The sequence below is a fragment of the Primulina eburnea genome, chromosome 4, assembly GCF_022965805.1.
Source record: "Primulina eburnea isolate SZY01 chromosome 4, ASM2296580v1, whole genome shotgun sequence".
Taxonomy (NCBI): Eukaryota; Viridiplantae; Streptophyta; class Magnoliopsida; order Lamiales; family Gesneriaceae; genus Primulina; species Primulina eburnea.
Window position 1 is genome coordinate 23,053,058 of NC_133104.1, and position 20,204 is coordinate 23,073,261.

Below are 20,204 nucleotides of genomic sequence, written 5' to 3' on the forward strand. Positions count from 1 at the left end.
TAACTGGCAAGTGAGACACTCGGATACAAACCGTCTGATGTCCTTCTTCATTCCCGGCCACCAATACAATAACTGCAAATCTTTGTACATCTTTGTACTCCTTGGATGGATAGAGTACGACGACATGTGGGTCTCTGATAGAATATCTGCCCGGAGAGAATCACTGCTAGGAACCCACATCCTGTCTCGATATCTCCCTATACCGTCGCTCACTGTATACAAGACACTGCCCTTGGCCTCATCTCTCTGCTTCCACTTTGCCAACTGCTCATCTGCTGACTGGCCATTGTGAATATGATCTAGAAGAGAGGACTGAATAGTCAAGGTAGATAGACGGGGAACTCTACCTCGAGAATAAGTCTCTAGACCAAACCTCTGCATCTCAGTCTGAAGAGTTCTCAAAACTGTCAAATGGGGCATCACTGCGACTTTCCTGCTCAATGCATCCGCAACTACATTAGATTTACCCGGGTGGTAGCTAATGTCGCAGTCATAATCTTTCACAAGCTCCAACCAACTCCTCTGACGCATGTTCAGCTCCTTCTACGTAAAGAAATAATTGAGGCTCTTGTGGTCGGTAAAGATCTGGCACTTCTCTCCATACAAATAATGCCTCCAAATCTTCAAGGCAAAATCTACGGCGGCCAACTCTAGATCATTGGTAGGGTAATTCTTCTCATGAGTTTTCAGCTGTCGAGAAGCATATGCTATAACCTTCCCATGTTGCATCAACACTGCTCCTAAACCGAGCTTCAAAGCATCGGTATACAGGACAAACTCACCGGGTCATGACGGCATGGCCAAAACTGGTGCTGAGATAAGAGCTTGCTTCAAAGTATCGAAGATCTTCTGACATTCATCGCTCCACACAAATTTCACATTCTTCTTGGTCAATGATGTGAGTGGAACGGCAATAGAAGATAATCCCTTAATGAACTTCCGATAATATCCGGCTAGTCCAAGAAAACTGCGGATCTCTGATGCATTCTGTGGCACAACCCTATCTCTGACTGCTGCAACCTTCGCTGGGTCTACCTCAATACCGCTGCTAGAAACAATATGGCCTAAGAATGCCACCTTCTCTAACCAGAATTCGCACTTACTGAACTGTGCGAATAACTTATGTTTCTGCAAGGTCTGCAACACTTTGGTCAGATGTCTGCTGTGATACTCTTGATTCTTGGAGTAGACGAGAAGGTAGTCTATGAATACTATCACAAACTGGTCAAGATACGGCTGAAATACGCGATTCATGAAATCCATGAAGATCGCTGGCGCATTCGTCAGACCGAACGACATCACAAGGAACTCGTAGTGGCCATAACGAGTCCTAAAAGCAGTCTTAGAAATGTCAGCATCTTTCACCCTCGACTGGTGATAACCGGAACGTAGATCTATCTTGGAGAATATCGAAGCTTCCTGCAACTGGTCAAACAAATCCTTAATCCTCGGAAGTAGGTATTTGTTCTTCACTGTAACCCTGTTCAACTCCCGGTAATCAATGCAAAGCCACATAGAGCCATCCTTCTTCTTCACAAATAAGACTGGCGCGCCCCATGATCAAAAACTCGGGCGAGTGAACTCCTTATCCAGAAGTTCCTGAATCTGCTTCTTAAGTTCTGCCATCTCTGTCGGCGCTAATCGGTACGGCACTTTTGATATCGGAGCTGTACCTGGCATAAGCTCAATAGAAAACTCCACCTCTTTCTCGGATGGCATACCAGAGACGTCCTTGGGAAAAACGTCTAAGAATTCTCTAACAATCGGAACATCTGCGGCTGACTGACTGGGTGCCTCGAGGACATATATAAAAGTTGCTATAAACGCCCGGCACCTTCTATGCATGAGCTTCCTAGCCTTGACATACGAAATAATGCGCGGTAAAGAAAAGAACCTGCCTGGCTCAAATAAGAACTGTGTCATCCCAGGCGGTCGGACTAGAACGGATCTCCGCTGAAAGTCGATCAAAACTCTGTTCCGCAATAGCCAATCCATCCCTAGTATGATATCAAACTCCGACATCGGCAACACGATCAGATCCGCATAAACGAGGTTGCCATGAAGCTCAAGATCTATGTCTCGGATCACATTGGTAGCTGTCATCTCTTCTCCAGAAGGCAATACTATTGAATAGGCTATGTCTAGCCCCACGATCTTGACCTTGAGGAAATTAGCAAAGACCTCCGAAATAAACGAGTGAATAGCCCCTGAATCTTTCAAGGCTTTCGTAGCAGAACCAGATATACAAATTCTCCCTGAAAGGTTGGAATATCAAGCTGAACCCAATAATCACAAGAACTAACCTATAGACATGCAAAGGCCAGAGTTCTTCTAAACTAAATTCCTGAAAATAATACTGAGTAGAGCATGCAATCCTACTGCAATTCTATGTTCAAAATCTTAACCTAAAACATTAAACCCCAAATATAAACTTAAAGCGTAAAGGTACCTGTCATAAGCATGGTCTCCGGGTTCGTCTCCTTAGCATGAAGAGCAAACACTCTGCCTTGAGTAGGCGGATTCCTCTTAGGGCACTGCGGCAGCAAGTGGTCTGGACTACCACAATTGTAACACTTCCCTGAGCCATACATACACGCTCCGGCATGGCGGCGTGTGCACTTAGGGCAGACTGGATGCTCAAAATTCTTCGAGGCTGAGCGTCCCCGCTGCTGCTGCTGTTGACCTCTGTTTTTAGGCGGGCCGTGAAAAGGCCTCTTATTATGATGCTGCTGCTGAGGAGGAGGAGGATGATGTGGTACTGGAATCGGTCGCTTCCCCTGGTGATCCCTCTCAATGTCACGCTAGTCCTGCTCAGCAGCTAGAGCTCTGAAGACGGCAACATCATAAGTAGCAGGGCCAGCCACCCTAACATCACGGCGCAAGATCGGCCGGAGACCATCTTGAAAGTGTCTCAACTTGGCACCGGCATCGTTCGCGATCAGGGGCACAAAATGGCAGCCCCTATCAAACTTACGGATGAACTTCGTAACAGTCAGATCTCCCTGACTCAGGGTCATGAAATCCCTGGTCAACGTGGAACGCACTTCGTCAGTAAAATATTTGAAGTAAAATACCTCCGTGAAGCATGTTCAGCTCAGCGTAGCCAAGTTCAGGGATACTGACGCTCCTTCCCACCATAAGCGGGCATCTCCTCCGAACAGATATGTGTCACAACGAACTCGGTCCGCATCTCCAAGCTCCATTAACTCGAAGATAACCTCGAGGGACTTGATCCAGCCCTTGGCAATCATGGGGTCCTTCGTCCCTGAAAACTCCTTAGGACGCATCTTCATGAATCTCTCATAGACACCCTCGGGCCCTGTCGGCCTGGATGCTCCAACATTGTTCCCAGCAAACTGAGCGAAGAATTGAATCATCCCAGCTAGCATCTGGACATTCATGTCAAGTGGAGGGGGTGGAGGTCCCTGCCTCTCCTGTTCTGCTCCTCACCGTCCTCTTGGCGAGGCTCATCATTTCTAGTGCGTCGAGAATGCGTCTGGGGGGAATACTGTTCCATACACAACCCATACGTAACCAACATGCATAATTCCATAATTTATTAAAATTTAAATACTGAACAATAAAAATTTGGACATAAAATATTTCATAAAAACATGTTGTTAAATAATTAATGCTTTAAATAAAATGCGTAAATGTAAAACTTACAGACAGAAGACGTGACTTCATTAGCTTCTCGTGGTCAGTAGTAGTACAACCTTTTACAAGAACATAGGGTTTGATACCAGCTATAAAGGCCCGAAAATTCGTGTTTGAAAATTTGCAGAAAATTTTAAAATTTTCTTATTAAATAATTAAAATTCCTCATTAAATAATTAAAATGTTTCATCCATAGTTCAACTGATAGATAAAGTTTAATATTCAAAATAGTAGCGGAAGAATTTATCGTTCGCAAACTAACAATTTAAAATAATCCAACGATAGATAAAATATTTGAGCATAAGAAAGGTAAATGCTGAAAATGAGGTCCTCGGGTTCCACTACTGCTGACCCTAGATGGCTCACTGGTCCCCGTCCTCGATCCCGACCTTATCAGTACCTACAAAAATCAAGTCAGTGAGTCTAAAGACTCAGCATGCATATATCGTAAATAACGAGTAAATAAATAATAAAATTGCATGCAAGGTAAAAATGTCATGAGTCTGGAGTAACGTAAATATATCATGTCATGAGTAATTATAATACGTGCATAATTGAACGGAAAATCATAAGTGAAATATTTGCTCCTTGGAGCCCTGTTATGAAATAACATGTAATAATAATTTTCTGTTGAAAATATGTTCTACGCAAGTGGCCCCTGAACTGAACTGGACCGGTAAGTGACCACCGGGTGAAGTAATAATCGTTTGATCAGACTAATGCCACAGTATACTGGGTGGAACTGAACTGAACTGAACTGATAAGTGATCACCGGGTGATGCAATAATCCCATGATAGGGAAGTGGCCACAAGCAATATCAAATAAATCTCAAAAATGAATATTTTATATTTTTGTGCACGTAATATAATTAAATGGCATAATTAAATATCCTGCATTATTTTACCACATGGGTTGGATCGTTCCCAGGCTCGCTGCGACTTAAATCTAACATGAAAAATATGCAAATGATTTTACTTGACCAAACTTTGTAATTGAATCCATAAACGAGACAATTACGTCCATTGACTTAGTATTTAATCATGACTCCGTGCCAACCCGAACCAACACCGAACCATCATTTAGACATGATTAAGATACACCTAAAATGATGAAATAAGGCTCCAAAAATAATACAAGTCGAAATTTAGGTGAATGGAGGCCAAAACATGAAACGCTCTTTCGAGAGTCAATTTGGCACATCGCACCGTAAATTCTCGTACGACCTCTAAACTTAACCGAATCAAAAACCGCCAAAAACGTGACCTTCCTAACATGATGAGGTACAATCCAGTCCAAGGCCATGGGCTAAAAGCCAACCAAGAACTCAAACGAGCCTTTGAACCGAACCACCACTTGCTGTCAACAAAATACAACAATAGCGCTTTCGTTTCCTTGCGTCGTTTTCAAGACTACCGGCCATTGGGGCATGAACCACAAACCAGAGGCTCTTACCAACATCCTAGGGTATGGTTTGAACCATGGCTAAGGGCCCTTGGCCAGCCCCAATTCGAAACACACCAGAACTCAATCGAAACTCCCACCCGAGAGGCAACCGGCGTGCGTGGGGTAATTTTCTTCGTTTGCTGTCGTGGACCTTTCCAGTGGCCATTTGATTGACCATGGCATGATCTAGGAATCAAGGGGTATGGTTGAACCGTGGCTAAGGGCTAAAGAGCCAACCGAGATCAACACCAACACCCATAAATCGAAACTACACATTCAGTAAGATGAAGGGCCGAGGGGCTGTTCTTATTTCTTTTATTTGAAAACCGATTCCACCTTGGACCAAGCCTAGAAAAGGCAACTTGGTCACGTCTTAGACATGATAATGAGGTGTTCTAACCATGGCTATAGGCCCCTAGGGCGGCCAAGATCAGGAACTTTCTCCCTTGACAGCAACAATAAAAATCGAGACTCAAATGGCATAAAGGAAGAGTTGCTGTCCTTTTTCGTAATTCCAGCGTGAATGGGACTCGACTATTGGACCAACGTGATCCCAATACATCCTAGTACATGCCTAGGAGCAGCCTTGGGATCCTGGACACGAGCCAACACCTGAAACGATCAAAACAAGCCAAACCCGTGAGGAGCACAAGGAAAGGGGCCGAAAATCCGCATCTTTTTTTTTTAAATTCCTTGATGTATATCGGTTTTTGCATTATAAAATCATGAGTATGATGTAAACAAAATACTAATATGGATTGATAGAGGAGTGAAAGAAATATAGACATGCCTTGGTTTGTTTTTGAACGAAAAACAAACGAAACGACGACGCGGCGCAGAGGAGACGGAGTGCTTCGCTTCTCACATTTTCTCTCTTAATTTTCTATGGCTTGTTCACAAATTTTCTCTCAAGTTTATGCTCTGAAATTTCGAAATAATGGAGGGGAGGAATGAGTCTAGGGGATGAAGGAAATGTTGCAAGATAAAGGGAGCAAATAATCTTTCTATCTTTGAATTTGTGAGATATGGAAATGAGAATGATATCAAAGATTTTGAGGTTGATATTCTAGGGTGTATGGCCGATTTTTATCATTCAAATGCAAGGAAGAAATTGCTTAATTGTTTAATTATTGAGGATTAAAAGTTGAGGGATTATCTACCAAAAATTTGGATAAGGAAAGGAATCAATGAAATGAGTTGTCAAGCTTTTTTTAGAATCACCATCTGTCGACCCTTATGAAATCATCTTTATTTCTCTCCTCTCTGTCTGTCTATTCCTTTATTCTCGGGAGCTCCCTTCTGCTCTCCTGCTACTTCCACTCGGGATATTTGATGACTTCTAGGGAATATTAGGTCCAAGGCGTCGAGACAACCAAGGTGGTTGTCTAGACTTATCTCGAGAAGGATGAGATGCCGATGTAGGACGCCTACTCGACTCCTTCCTTAGTAATCGACACTCATTGGTGTTGTGAGAATACTCTTTGTGAAGGGTACAAAACCCTCTTTTCTCTGGTCTTGGTGTCCTCGACATTGCACTGGGAAGCGGGGCTATGTCTGAGCTGCATTTCTGAATTTCTCGATCCCGGGCAATTCTCGGAGGTACATGAGAGAAATGCCCCGGACCGTTTTTCTTGTGAGCTCTCTCCTCGGGCTTGACCACCTGGTCTCTTCTGGCTCTTTTCAAAGCTTCTCTCTTCTGATTTTCGCTTCCTCTATGTTTATGTATTTCTCTGCCCGAGACAAGAGATCTCGAAGTCTCCGGGCAATTTCTTGGTCAGGGATCGGAAAAAATCTCCGTCACACAATCCTTGCATGAAAGCTGTGACTTTCGTCTCTGGAGCACATGCGGGAACCTCCAGAGCTACCCAATTGAATCGCTTGATGTAAGCTCTCAAAGTTTCATCTTGACCCTGCCTTACTTCAAATAGACTGAAGGCAGTCGTCTTGTACTTCTTGCTGCTGCTGAATTGATGCAAGAATACCTTTTGAAAGTCTTCAAAACAAAGAATGTTCTGCGGTTCCAGCCCTTCGAATCACCTCTGTGCAGAGTCGACCAGGGTAGTTAAAAACAGTTTACACTTGATCTGGTCTCCATAGCAATGCAACATGGCCATACTTTCAAAACGAGCCAGATGCTCCTCGGGGTCAGAACTCCCATCATAATCTTTGATCTTGGCTGATTTGAAGTGCTCGGGCAGTGGTTCTCGGACAATTATGTCAGAGAATAGACAGCCCTTTACAACTTGAGCACTACTTTTAGAACTGACCTGTCCTTCTAACGCCTTCACATTCTTCCTCAATTCTTCCAATTCCTCCGCCACAGTAGGAGACTTAGAACACACACTTGACTCTCTCTCCTCCTCCCTCCTCTCTTCCTCCTGCGGCTGCTCACGTTGCTGTTTGGGGTGACTAGAATGATGGGTGGTGGCTTGCTTTTCCATGGCTGTCTTGACAGCATCAGTTACGATTTTGGTCAACTCCTCGGGTGTTAAATGGATGGTGGGCTGAGGGCTATTAGGTGGGGGGCCACCTGCACCAGAAAGATGAGTGTTGTTCTCTTCCTGGATCCGGGAGGTTTCTTGATTTTTTCTTCTGGTAGGAGCCATATCAACGCCTTAGAACTCAAATTTCCCACAGGCGGCGCCAATGATGCAACCCGGGCGAAATGGGGTGAGTCGGGTCGGGCACTCTGCCGGATTTTCTATCAAAATGTTGAAAGAAATATGAGTTGGACGTCTGGACTGAACTTCTTGCCTCCCTGATAAATTAGAGAGATCTGCGAACAAGAAAAGAACCACGTGAATGAGCGCCGGAGGGGTGTCTGGCGTGATCACTCCGATGCTTCAGTCAGCAAGGAATTCAAGCAAGAAAACCAATGTAACCAAGTTATGGCTGTGAAATTGGTGTGAGGAGTGGAGAGTAAATGATCAATAAATGAGAGCATTCAATGTATGAATTAATATCTGAATAGAGAATAAACGGAAGCAAAGAACCTGGTATTTATAGTAGAAGATGCAATGATGGCTTCGTTTTTTGTGTGAGTATTAATTGTAGTAGGGTGGCTGATTATACCCTATTGTTCTGACATGTCAAATCTCATACTAGTCACATCCAGCCCACTAGATTTTGTCAACCATTTATGTTATTGTAAGAGATAGGTTGGCTGTGCATACTCTATCAAGTCAGCACCATTAAATGCTTCACTCATATCGAGGTGGCTCGGGTAGGATGCTTCTCGGGAAATTATAAGATAGTCGAGGTATCCAATAGGCCGGGCAGGTGACTTCCCCGGTGTTCCACGGACCGGCTCCATGGCCCGAGTCATCCTGGGAAGGTTGACCCGGGAATACTCCATTCTCCTGACCCGAGCACTACCCAAGATCCGCATCATTGCGGGGTATCAGGAACATTTCATGTTCGCAATCTTTATTTTGATGTTAACAAAACTTGTTATTGTATTTTTAACATATTTTCTCATGTGTGAATTTGAAAAAAAAAGAAGCAAACTGAAACTGAATTTAGCCAAACTGAATTTATGGCGAACTTCAGTATTTTGATGATATCTCTCAGCTCGGTGATTGAAATGACAACCCGCCACTAATCAGAAAACTCCATTTGGAACATGTCGTATTTAACATCGGGAAAAATCGGATGTTATCAAGGTCTAACTGATCGCTGAATTACGAAAGTGATTACACGAAAACAACAGTCAGTCCGGTATGAGCAGTTGCTGTGTTTGTTCATATTTCTCAGGGTTACTGAAATGAAGCGATTCAATATGTGTTTGAAAAATAAGACGACGATCTACAAATAATATTCGGAATTCAAAGATTGAATTGAATCTTAAGATGTTGATAAATGACGATGAAGCTACTGGTTCTGCACAACCTGAAATCAGCTAGGGTGATTTAATTACACAAGCTGAATTTGAACTGAACCAAATCATTTGAACTGAACCAAACCGGAACTGAACTGAACCGGACCAGCTGAAACTGAACCAGACTAGTTGAACTGAAACAATTGACCAGAGTTGACCACTCGGGAAAATTTCCAGCAAGACGAATTTGACCATTGCAATTTCAGAAACAGTATATAAAATTTTCAAATGGTCATATTCTTGTATCTAGCATACATATCATTGTTGGAACCTATAAATACAACGTCTTAAAGCTCAAACAAAAACTTTTGAAGATGATTCAAAGCATGGACAATTAGCATGAAGAAATTAGCTAGTTGAGAGTACAAGCCCTTGTGTGAGGATACATTTGAGACGTACATTGTAAAGGAAATTTTTCTCACACAGAATCACTTACACAAATATAAGAGAGTTGAAATTCAAATATTAGTTGAGTGAGTCTTCACATAAACACTTAAAACCATGTGTTTGTAGTCTTTTCATATGAGATATTAAACAATATGCTGATTTTGATGTGCTGCCTGCAATCTTGAGTGCTAGGAGTTTCAATTAGGCAAGAGATAAGTCCTAAGTTGAAATGGGTTTGTACAAAATGTTGTATAAATCAAAGTCTTCTAGTGGATCTTTCCCAAGGAGAAGAAGGGATGACGTAAGAGCATTTGAAGTCTCTGAAAATCCATAAACAAATTTTTGTCTATTTGTTTATTGCATTTACTTACCATTTTCATAGTTTTAAAGATGCATCGTTGAAGTATTTTATGTGTTCTTCAAATACCGAAATATTGCATACCAATTGTTTGATAAAATACTTCAACCAAATTTTTTTTACTCATTCAACTTGCATATAATTTTAATGCTTTACAAAATATTTAGTTGGTTTCTACAAAGAATTATTTAGAGTGTCTTCCGCTTTGTTTGAACACCAAACTCGATCTAATTCATCGGTGTTCATTATTTCAAGAACCGAGCTATTAGAGCTCAACGATTATCCTCCTAACTGATTTTATCAGAGTCCTTGAATATACAAAAAGAACCATGAGGTATGCCTCTCAACATAAGATCATGAAACTCATTAACAAACGTATTGGATATTCGAAACAGGTTCCTAGTCGATTCAACTGCGTAAAATCAGGATAAAGTTCTCTTGAGCTTGAGACTAATATTTGTGATGTAAACGTCATGTTTCATTAGTAATGACTTAGAGATGCCCATTCTTACAAATATGTGATCATTTGATGATGCACTAAACAGCCCTCCCTCGGAATTTTCAAGTGGTTATCACTTTTCGAGTGGAATAGTTTGCGGTTATGGTTATATGCTATTATTCCTTTGACCTAGGATAACTTGGATGCTCTACATACTAGCATGAACTTTGTTATATTTACCGACTCTATTGATGATAATCAGGTGATGAGGTTGGGTATAGTTTCGAAATATGTAGAAATCTATGCATTGGAGTCAGGCATTCACCGCTCGCATAAGGGTGAAGATATTTTATGTGATCTGAATAGTGTTGGACTTAGAGAATTTTGGCCTATTTGGCTCATTCATTTGAATGGAATATTGGACAAATATGGCCTTGATAAGTAGATGAGAATGTCCAACATAGGAAAATAATAATAACATGAGTGAGCTTATATTGAGTTACAGTTTTTGAAGGTGTACGAATGATTGGTAAAGATGCTCTCTCTCGCGCACGTCGGTGCAAGGGGTGCAAATCATGGGACTGATTTGCAATAGAAAAGGAAACTTACGAGCGCGACCTTGGTGCGTCGAATATCGGTTCGATCAAGGAAAAAAGCCCACCCGGCTTTGGCTATTTTTATTTTCGAAAATTCAATTTTGGATGATATTCCATCTGCCTGACTCTCCACATGATCTTCCTGTTGGTGCTCCTGCTGGACTGACTTTTGGCCTTTCGGATGGCCAACTGTTGGTGCTCCAGTTGACCAACCTCTGGCCTTTCGGATGGCCACTCAGTGACTGTGCGCATATGCAGCCCGAGTGCCAATATATTGAGGTATCTTCAAGTCCTTCAACACACAACACACTTTCCTTTATTTTCGTTCGGCTCTCTTCTTTGTTTCTACTATTGCTCCTCTGCTCTACCTTGTGATAAGTTTAGGTACATTTCAGTTAACTGTAATAGTGCCTCGTGCTAGGTTACTGCTCTTTGTTCTATTGTATCCTAGGAACAGACGTCCAAGTTCATTCTTGAATCACATACTGGAGGGGACAAATCTGTTTTAAGGACACAATATTTCGTATAGGATTCGGTTTGGTCTCTAATATATTTTCTTCACAATATTGTAAACTGGTTTCTTTAGAAAGATTTTTCTGTACTTTGTCTTTGGATATATTGTGCAACAATCTTAAAACAAATACTCTTTACGTTCTTAATTTCAGATATGGCTTCTGAAACAAAATTGTTGAGGGAAACTGGTTCTGTTGTCTCTCACGCCACTGTGACGCCTCAACTTACCCCATGTGCGGCTACTGTTGTTGCTGTGCCAGCTAGCCATGGCGAAAAACCTGAGAAATTCACTGATGTGAACTTCAAAAGGTGGCAGTAGAATATGTTGTTCTACTTCCCGATGTTGAACCTGGTCAGATTCTTGTCTGAAGATGCTCCTAACTCAAAGAGGGTGAGGGAGATGTTGAATCTGTCAATGATGTAGAGGCGTGGAACCATTCTAATTTCTTATGCCGAAACTATGTACTGAATGGATTGGCCAATTCTCTCTACAATGTCTTGTGCAAAAAGAAAAAAACTAAAGGTTATGGGAATCCCTTGACAGAAAGTACAAAACCGAGGATGTCAGGGCCAATAAGTTTCTTGTAGGCCTCTTTCTGGATTTTAAAATGGTGGATTCAAATCCGTTTATCAGCCAAGTTCAAGAACTCTAAGTGATTATTCACAAGATTCACAAGAGGGGATGACTTTGAGCGAATTTTTTCAAGTGGCTGCTATTGTTGAGAAGATGCCGTCAGTTTGGAAGGATTTAAAAAATTATTTGAAACACAAGCTCAAGGAGATGAATGTTGTAGAGCTCATTGTTCGACTTCGCTTCGAGAAAGATAACAAGAGTTCCAAAAGACAATTGTTTTCTCTTGTTGCTGCCAAAACGAATGATGTCGAGCATGGTCAAAGCTCGAAAAGGAGAACATTTTCCTCCTCCAACAAAAGTTTGAACTTGGTACCCAAGGGAGGCATGTCAAAGAAGAAGTTCTCTGGAAAATGCTATAACTATGATGGCATGGGTCACACGGCATCTGAATGTAAGAAACCAAAGAGAAACCGAGAGGTGAATGTGGTGGAAAAAATATCTCAAGAGGTTTCAGACATAAATCTATGTGCTATAATCTCTGAAATTAATATGGTGGGTTCAAACCCAAGAGAATGGTGGATTGACACTACTGTTACTCACCATGTTTGCTCTGGCAAGGAAATGTTTGCAAATATCGAGGAATCCAAGAATGGGTAAAAATTGTTGATGGAAAATTCCGCTACTTCTGAGATCAAGGGTCAAGGAAAGGTTGTTCTTAAAATGACTTCTAGAAAAGAGCTGACTCTTAACAATGCGTTGTATGTGCCAGACATCTGTAAGAACTTTGTGTGAGGGTCGCTTCTTAACCAGCATGGTTTCCACATTGTTTTTGAGTAAGATAAAGTTGGTTTGTCAAAACGGGAAATGTTTGTTGGCAAAGGATATGTTACCGATGGTTTGTTTAAACTCAATGTAATTGCTATTTAGCATGTGATTAATAAAGTTAATACTTTTGCTTACTTGCTTGAATCTTATTGTTTGTGGCATCGTAGACTTGGACACGTTAATTATGATACAATTCGTAGACTAATTAACATGAAAAGCATTGCTGTATTCCAAATTGATAAACAACACAAATGTGAAACTTGTGTTGAGAGAAAACTAACGAGATCATCTTTTCGAACAATTGAAAGAAATAGTAAACCAATTGATCTAATTCACAGTGATATATGTTATTTAAAATGTGTGAAACACGTGGTGGAAATAAATATTTTATTACTTTTGTTGACGATAACACAAAATTTTGTTATGAAGCAATTGAGAAATTTGTCTACTATAAGAGTGAAGTTGAAAACCAACTTAGCAAAAAAATTAAGGTGCTAAGAAGTGATCATGGAGGAAAAAATGAATTACCATTTACTGATTTTGTGCTCAACATGGTGTAATGACCCGAATCCTTGTTTTAATGAAGTATTAATTAAGAGATAATTAATGAGTTGTTAATTAAGTATTAAGGAATTGATAATTCGGGATCAAGCTGTTGGGATTCACCGAATTTAAAAAGGATAACCGATCTACTTCAGATTACATTATCTCGAGAAATCCAACTAGACAAATGAGATTCTGACATGTGGCAGATAAGATTGGTTCGGATTTTCTGAAATAGTTCGGATGCAGCCTATAAATAGAAGCCGGATTCTTTTGTTTCCTTCACCGCATTCTTCAGAGAGAGTTCTGGTCATATCCCTTAGGTTTTCTAGCCAGTTTCTAGTGCACTTTGGTCGGGAAGTTTCGGAGCTAGTGTCGACTCGAAGAGGGGTCGGTGATATGAGATCGAGACATCATCAGCAAGCTGACGACGGACGCAGGTATAATCATAAATCCATAGATAGTGATTTAAGGATCATTAGGGAGAACTTGTGACATGTTTGATCTGGTTTGATAGTGATTTCATTATGTTGATATTGTCTATGTTCAGAGCATTCTGTTGATTGTTTTAGTGAGATACGTAATGTACTGACTGAGATATCCAAGTGCAGTATACACACTTATATGCTGCATATGTATCTGTTGCAAGATACATGTTTTACTGCTTAGCATATTATGCATGACATATCATGTTGAGCCTGATATCTTTTGAGATATAACTCGTTTGTTGGGGCCGCTCAGCCCTATTCTGTATTGTGGACGATGGCGCATCTAGAGCTACAGTGTCCGACGGGACCCGCGGGCTCTGATGACCTGGACATTGTAGGTCCACGTCTTGATGATGAGTGTGTGAGCCAAAACATGCCTAGGGCAGATCAGAGACTACACACACAGGTGCCTCTAGACTGAGCATTAGATTCTTGACTTGATCTTTGATATCCGAGCATATTGCATTTTGCATGCATCATGCATCATATCAGTTTGTATACTCCTACATTCTCATATTAGGCGATTGTCGCTCATGTCTTTGTTTTCATCTTGGGCACCCCATTCCACGGGGCAGGTCTTAGGTTGGACGGTTCGGACGACCAGGGCAGTGGCTAGAGCAGTTTGGTTTTCGGTGGTGATCCAGTGGAGGTTTTCTGTGGTTTAACGTTTTCTCGTTCAGAGTCATGTTTTCGTTATGGTTGTATTAATGTTTAATACTGTTGTTAGTGTTCTGTTTTCATTTGGGTTGTATGATGATTAAGTATTTGGTTTCTGCTGTTTAATTGTTTTTTTTAAGTTTAATGTTGCATGTTTATTAGTTTGTTTAGTAGTGGCTCGGGTAAAGGCGCTACATTTGGTGGTATCAGAGCATGCAAAGATTTCTGGGACATTAGTAATTTTATTTTATAGATTTAGAAGTTGATTTTGGTTTCCTTTTAGATGTTAGGAGATGGAAGCAGTCACAGAAGTGTGGGAGAACATTAATATCATCTATGTTCCACGATACTTTGTAAGTGTTGCCTTCTCTCTTTCCCATTAATACAGTAAACTCATCAGTATCTTTAACTGTGCACGAATTGATAGGATCGATTGACGTGTCAAGAGTGTTTAGAAGGGGGGTGGTTGAATAAACACTCTCAATTAATATTGGTTTTTTCGAATTTTTGAGTTCAGTTTGGTGAAAAACTGATTCTCAGAATCTTGTTGGTCAATATCAATCAGTTAAACTGAGGTAGTTGCGGAAGGTAACTGACTGACAGATAGAATACAGAACTGAAATAAAATACACAAGGATTGTTTCTGGATGTTCGGAGAATTCAATTACTCCTACGTCACCCCTTCTATCACAAGGATAGGATTTCCACTAAAAGACTTTGATCCAATACAACACTTGTACAGACCCACTTCAGTTAGGACTTACCCACTGCCTCAACTGAAACTCTTAGTATTACAAAATGATCTCTGTGCGTAACTGATCTTAGCACTATTGAATTAAAAAATATTACAGAGTGCTAGTTTGCTCAACTTGTAGCCTTGATTGCTACGAATAAAGCAAGTAAGAGTGAGCTGAGATTTTGACAGAGTAATAGCAACTTTTGAATGGTGTATCGTTGCTTCTTCTTTTTCTTCTGCCATATTTATACTCTTCTTTTCCAACGATAATCTTGAGATAAATTTGAATCTTTGTATCCGTTGGTTTCCACTTGATTATTCCTTCGATATTGTTTGCTTCATTTATTGTAATTCGGCGTCTTAATTGCTTTGTCCGGAATGCATTGTTTTAAGTAGTCTTGGTTGTTGTGCGGCGCTCTTGTAATATGTTATGTCTTCTTTGTTCTTTCCCGAGACATCTTCAGTTGAGAGACTTTAAGGCATTCGGCTGAATGTTTTAACTGATCAGTTCCAACTGATCAGTTTACTCTGTATCATTGTATCAGTTGATTTCATTTGATAAGTTCAGTTGCCGAATTTGCTTGCGCGTATCAGTTGATTCATATTTTGTTAATCGATTGATTCATGTTTTGTCAAACTCCATAATCTAGTTTCCAACACGAGTGCTTCTGAAAAGCTACAGAGTAACCGTTATCACACATTTGACTAATGCTAATAAAATTGTAACATAGATTTTCAACCAAGAGAAAGTCATTTATGGTAATGTTACCATGGATAATCTTACTCTTACCCACAGTTTTACCTTTTGAGTTGTCCCCAAAAGTTATCTTTGGTCCAGTACAACTCATTATTTCTGAGAGTAGGCTCTTTTGTCCGGTCATATGTCTGGAACCTCCACTGTCCAGATACCATGTGGAGCTACTGATCTTGGCTTCCTCTCATGTTCCTGCAAACACAAGTTTTAGTAATTGGTACCCAATCTATTTGGGTCCAAGAATTATCAGTCCTTTAGGAACCCACATTTGTACAATTTTAGGTGACCTTGTACTTCGGTTATCCACAGAGGTGTGTGCAACAGAAGGTCTGTTATCTCTTACAGAATGCATCTTCGAATGCTGTTCTTCCCTTCTGTTTTTGTTGTCTGGTCTGTATCTCTTCTGAACATGTCTAGAATTATAGTACTGGTTGTTTCTAACCTTCATCGATGGTTGTGTTCCTGAGTTGAATCCTATACTGTATCCAGAACTCTGTTGAACTCTTCATTTGGGGTTAAACATAGCCCAGACCATATTGCTTCATTCTGTTCGTCTGATCTACAGTCCTTTCAACTCGAACAATTGGTACTACTAGTTCATATACCACACTGGATTTAGCAAAACAAATGTATTTCCCTTTGCTTATATCCAGTTCTGGCTTAGTACTGGTTTCAGAAGTGCTTTCAGTATTGCTGAATCCGAGACCACTCGTGTCTCCAGATTGTTTCTGCAATTCTTGCATCTTCTCTAGTGAAACAGAAGACTTGTTTCATGCATTTACCAGAATAGATAGCTTCTGATTCTCAGACTTCATCGTCATGTAATCTGCATTCACCGTGTCATTCTCAGTTCTTAATCTACTCATCTTAACTTTTAAATCATTGCAGCTATTTTCTTGCAAACAAATGAACTTACTGACCTAATCCTTTACGTTTTGATTTTCAATCTTAACTTCCTCGAATGATTGAGAAAGTCTCGAGTACTCTTCAACCATGCCATGTAGTGCTTTAACCAAATCAGTTCGTGTAAATTCATTAGAGTGAAAGTCAAATACCTCTCCAGATGTCGAGGTTGATTCAGTGTCTGCCATGAGACATTTGATCTCTGCTGTACGCTATCACTGGAATGATTTTCTGAGTCAGAATACTCAGAACTAGAATACACCCATTTTGATTTTCTTTCTTCTGCAATCATCGCTTTGCGATCTCTTATGGATTTCTTTTCATCCTCCTGTATTCCTTTTTCTTTTCATAATCCTTCTTTGGCTTAGGGCAATCAGCGATGAAATGCCTGACTTTTCCACATTTGAAACACGCCATGTCACAAGGTGGTGAATCCTTCTTAAAGTTTCGGTTAGGACCCTAGTAAGCTCAGTGATTTTTCTCCATGAATCTGGAAAATTTCTTCACAAACAAAGACATTTCATCGTAGCTGATCTGTTCAGCAGTCTTTTCATATGTGCTTTCAATGGCAGTAGCAGGTGATGCACTTGGAACAACTGCAGCAGTAACATTAAGAGCCTTGGTAGGTGGATTTTATGAGGGCTCTTCTCCACTTTTCACTTCGAGTTCAAAATCATAGGCTTTTAAGTCTGCAAAAAAGTTGTGTTGTTCTAACTTGTTCAGATCTTTAGATACTCTCATAGCCATAGTTTTTACATCTCATTCTCTAGGTGAAGCTCTCATAACTTTGAGTGTTATTTCTCTGTTGCCATATTCTTTCCCAAAGCTGCTAACTCATTTACCAAGCTGCTGAAATGTTCATAAAACTCGCTAAGAGTTTCTCCAGTTTTCATTTTGAGATTTTCAAATTTCTGCATTGCTACAGAAAACTTATTCTCCTTTGTCTGTTCATTTCCTTCACAGATATGGATGAGTTTTTCAGAAATCTTTTTTCCAGTACAACACATCTGAATCTTGCTGAAGGTGTTCTTATCAAGTCTTTTGTAGAGTATGTCCTTTGCAACATTGTCTAGATTGGATTTCTTTTTGTCCTCGCTAGTCCATTCACTTCTGTGTTTCTCAACCATTTGTAGTGCCCCCTCAGTAACATCAATAGTTGTATTTGGCTTTAAAATTTTCAAGGGACCATCTGTGATGACAAACCACATGGCATCGTCTTGTGCTACAAGATGAGCTTGCATTCGGATTTTCCAGTCATCCAAATCTTCTTTTGAGAACATCGGTACTTTTCTGAATTGTGACATATCTGTTGTAAATATTTAGAACAATAAAAATCTTCTCTGATACCACTTGTTGGTGATCGATAAGGAGTTTAGAGGGGGGAGGTGAATAAACTCTTTCCTATGGTTGATGATTTTGCAAAGGGTGCTAGAATCCTGTTAGAGATTATAGATGGTCTTGTTCGAATGTAAGTCCAGTAGATCACAATAAGTGCGGAAACGATCCAATGGAGTACGTTGAGAAATAATAAAACAGTAGGCAGTTTTACAATGGTTGTTTCTGGAAGTTCGAAGCTAAAATCTTCTACGTCTCGCCTTCTTCTGTTTCCAGAAATATCACTAAAAGACTTTGGATATTACACTACAACACTTGTATACACCCACTTCAGTAGGGCTTACCTTTAGTCTACTGAAACTCTTAGTTACACAACTCCGTAAAAACGAATACAACAAAGTTCTGGAAATGGCTCTTTTCCAGTTTACAAACTCATCTCAATGATATAGTAAAGTGTTTAGCTTGAAGAGAGTTACGAAAGAGTAACAACACAAAATGGTCTCAGAAGATCGGATATTGATAATAAAGTGTGTGCTGCTTTTCTGTATGTTGAACTTGAAGATAAGTAGTTGATGAAAGCTCAAAACTCACGTTGAAATAATCGTTGCATTGATAATGATAATAACGTTGTTTTCTATAAAGGATCAATCTTCTTATATATTGAAAGTTTGATTCCAACGCAAAAAAAAACGGCTTCTTTTGACTTCTGATAGAATCAGCTTTATCACCTAAAAAAAAAGTCCGGCAGAAATCTTTCAGAATAATCAGTCTTTGCATTATACAAAAACTGGTAAGGCGTATTAAATGTCTTGGTACAACATTAATGGTAAAATTAATGTAAGTACTAGGTAAAATAACGGTAACATTTAAAATAGTAATGATTAAGTAAAAGACGTTAAGTTACTTCTGCTTAAGCTAAGTTCTGCTTATAAAGCTACGTTCTACTTCTGGTTTTTCTAAGCTGATAAGTACTCGAAGAGTATTGCTTTTGTTGACGCGATACGAGAGCTTCTGCTTTTATATAGTCTTCTGGTTTTAGCTATCACAACCTACTGGTTTTGACTCTTATCACCACAATTAAATTAAGTCTAACAAATACGTTGATGATAATACGTATATGAATATTTTGAAGATGACATGAAAATGTTTATGAAAATATTTATGATTAAAGTTTATTCATCATGAAAAGGTTTTTGGAAACGTTGATGGTTAAAGTTTATGCATCTTCATGAAAACGATATTTTAAGTACAATTATTTTCACTGTTTTATATGATCTTTATATGTAGTACTTGTTACCAAGATTTTGGTGTGTTGAGTCTTTAGACTCACTAGGTGTGATTGATGCAGGTGATTGTGATAATAATGTTTATGGAGGTCTTGATGGTTGACTTTGCTGGACTGAAAATGCACATAACCCAAGGACCGACGCTAGTTTCTGCACTAGTTTATGATTTATGATTTTAAGTATGTTAAAGATATTTTATGACTTTTATTTATTTTATGAGTGGTTTTTGAGAGGTTATTGTAAAGTCTATACTTTTCAAATAATGTTTTTAGGTTGGTAAAACATTTGATGATTTTATGATTTAAACTATTTTACTTTGGATTTTTAAATGGTGGTTTTATTTTCAAAATGACGTCAAGGTATTTTATAGTATATATATATATATATATATGTATATTTAAAATTATGGAGACTAAGGAGGGAAAAAAAATTTCTAGTGCTTTTTAAGAAAACGAATAGCAGACGTCTCAGTTGGTATCAGAGCAATGGTTCTGTAAAGGGTTGTGCCATCAGTGCCGGGAAGCTCAATCGTCAAGCATCAATCTGTAAGTTTACATGCTTTATATGAATTATATGTTATTACATGCATAATAAAATGAATTATATGGTCACGTCACATGTTTAATAGCTTTGTGATAATACATGATTTATATGCTTTAGAACTTTATACGTGATACAAATGAAATAAGAAATAATGTGATTTCAACGTATGTTGGCTTTGTGGTGGAATTGGACTATGTTGATTTTTGGGTTTATTATTGACGTTCTACTTTTTGGCTCATTAGTTAATCGTGAATATTCTGAATACTTTTGGGACACATAGATTTTCTAA

The 20,204-nt window shown here is 39.6% G+C and overlaps 2 protein-coding genes across 2 annotated transcripts in view; one reads left to right on the forward strand and one right to left on the reverse strand.

Annotated features, from left to right (window-relative positions):
• Nucleotides 1-10,311, forward strand: part of LOC140829797 (uncharacterized) — a 69,879-nt gene extending 59,568 nt beyond the window's left edge. The window contains exon 3 of the mRNA XM_073193089.1: nt 10,119-10,311. Within this exon, the coding sequence (XP_073049190.1) occupies nt 10,119-10,143 (25 nt within the window). The 3' untranslated portion in view covers nt 10,144-10,311. The remainder of the gene's footprint in view (nt 1-10,118) is intronic.
• Nucleotides 10,312-17,545: 7,234 nt separating this feature from the next.
• On the reverse strand, nt 17,546-17,992 carry LOC140830125 (uncharacterized). The gene has a single exon (XM_073193406.1). It carries the CDS (start codon nt 17,990-17,992, stop codon nt 17,546-17,548), a length of 447 nt encoding a protein of 148 aa, XP_073049507.1.
• Between the last annotated feature and the right edge of the window lie 2,212 nt (nt 17,993-20,204).

What these genes read in the sequence shown, in the direction of transcription:
- LOC140830125 (XM_073193406.1), bottom strand. Translation starts at nt 17,992, where the DNA reads ATGCAAGCTCATCTTGTAGCACAAGACGATGCCATGTGGTTTGTCATC.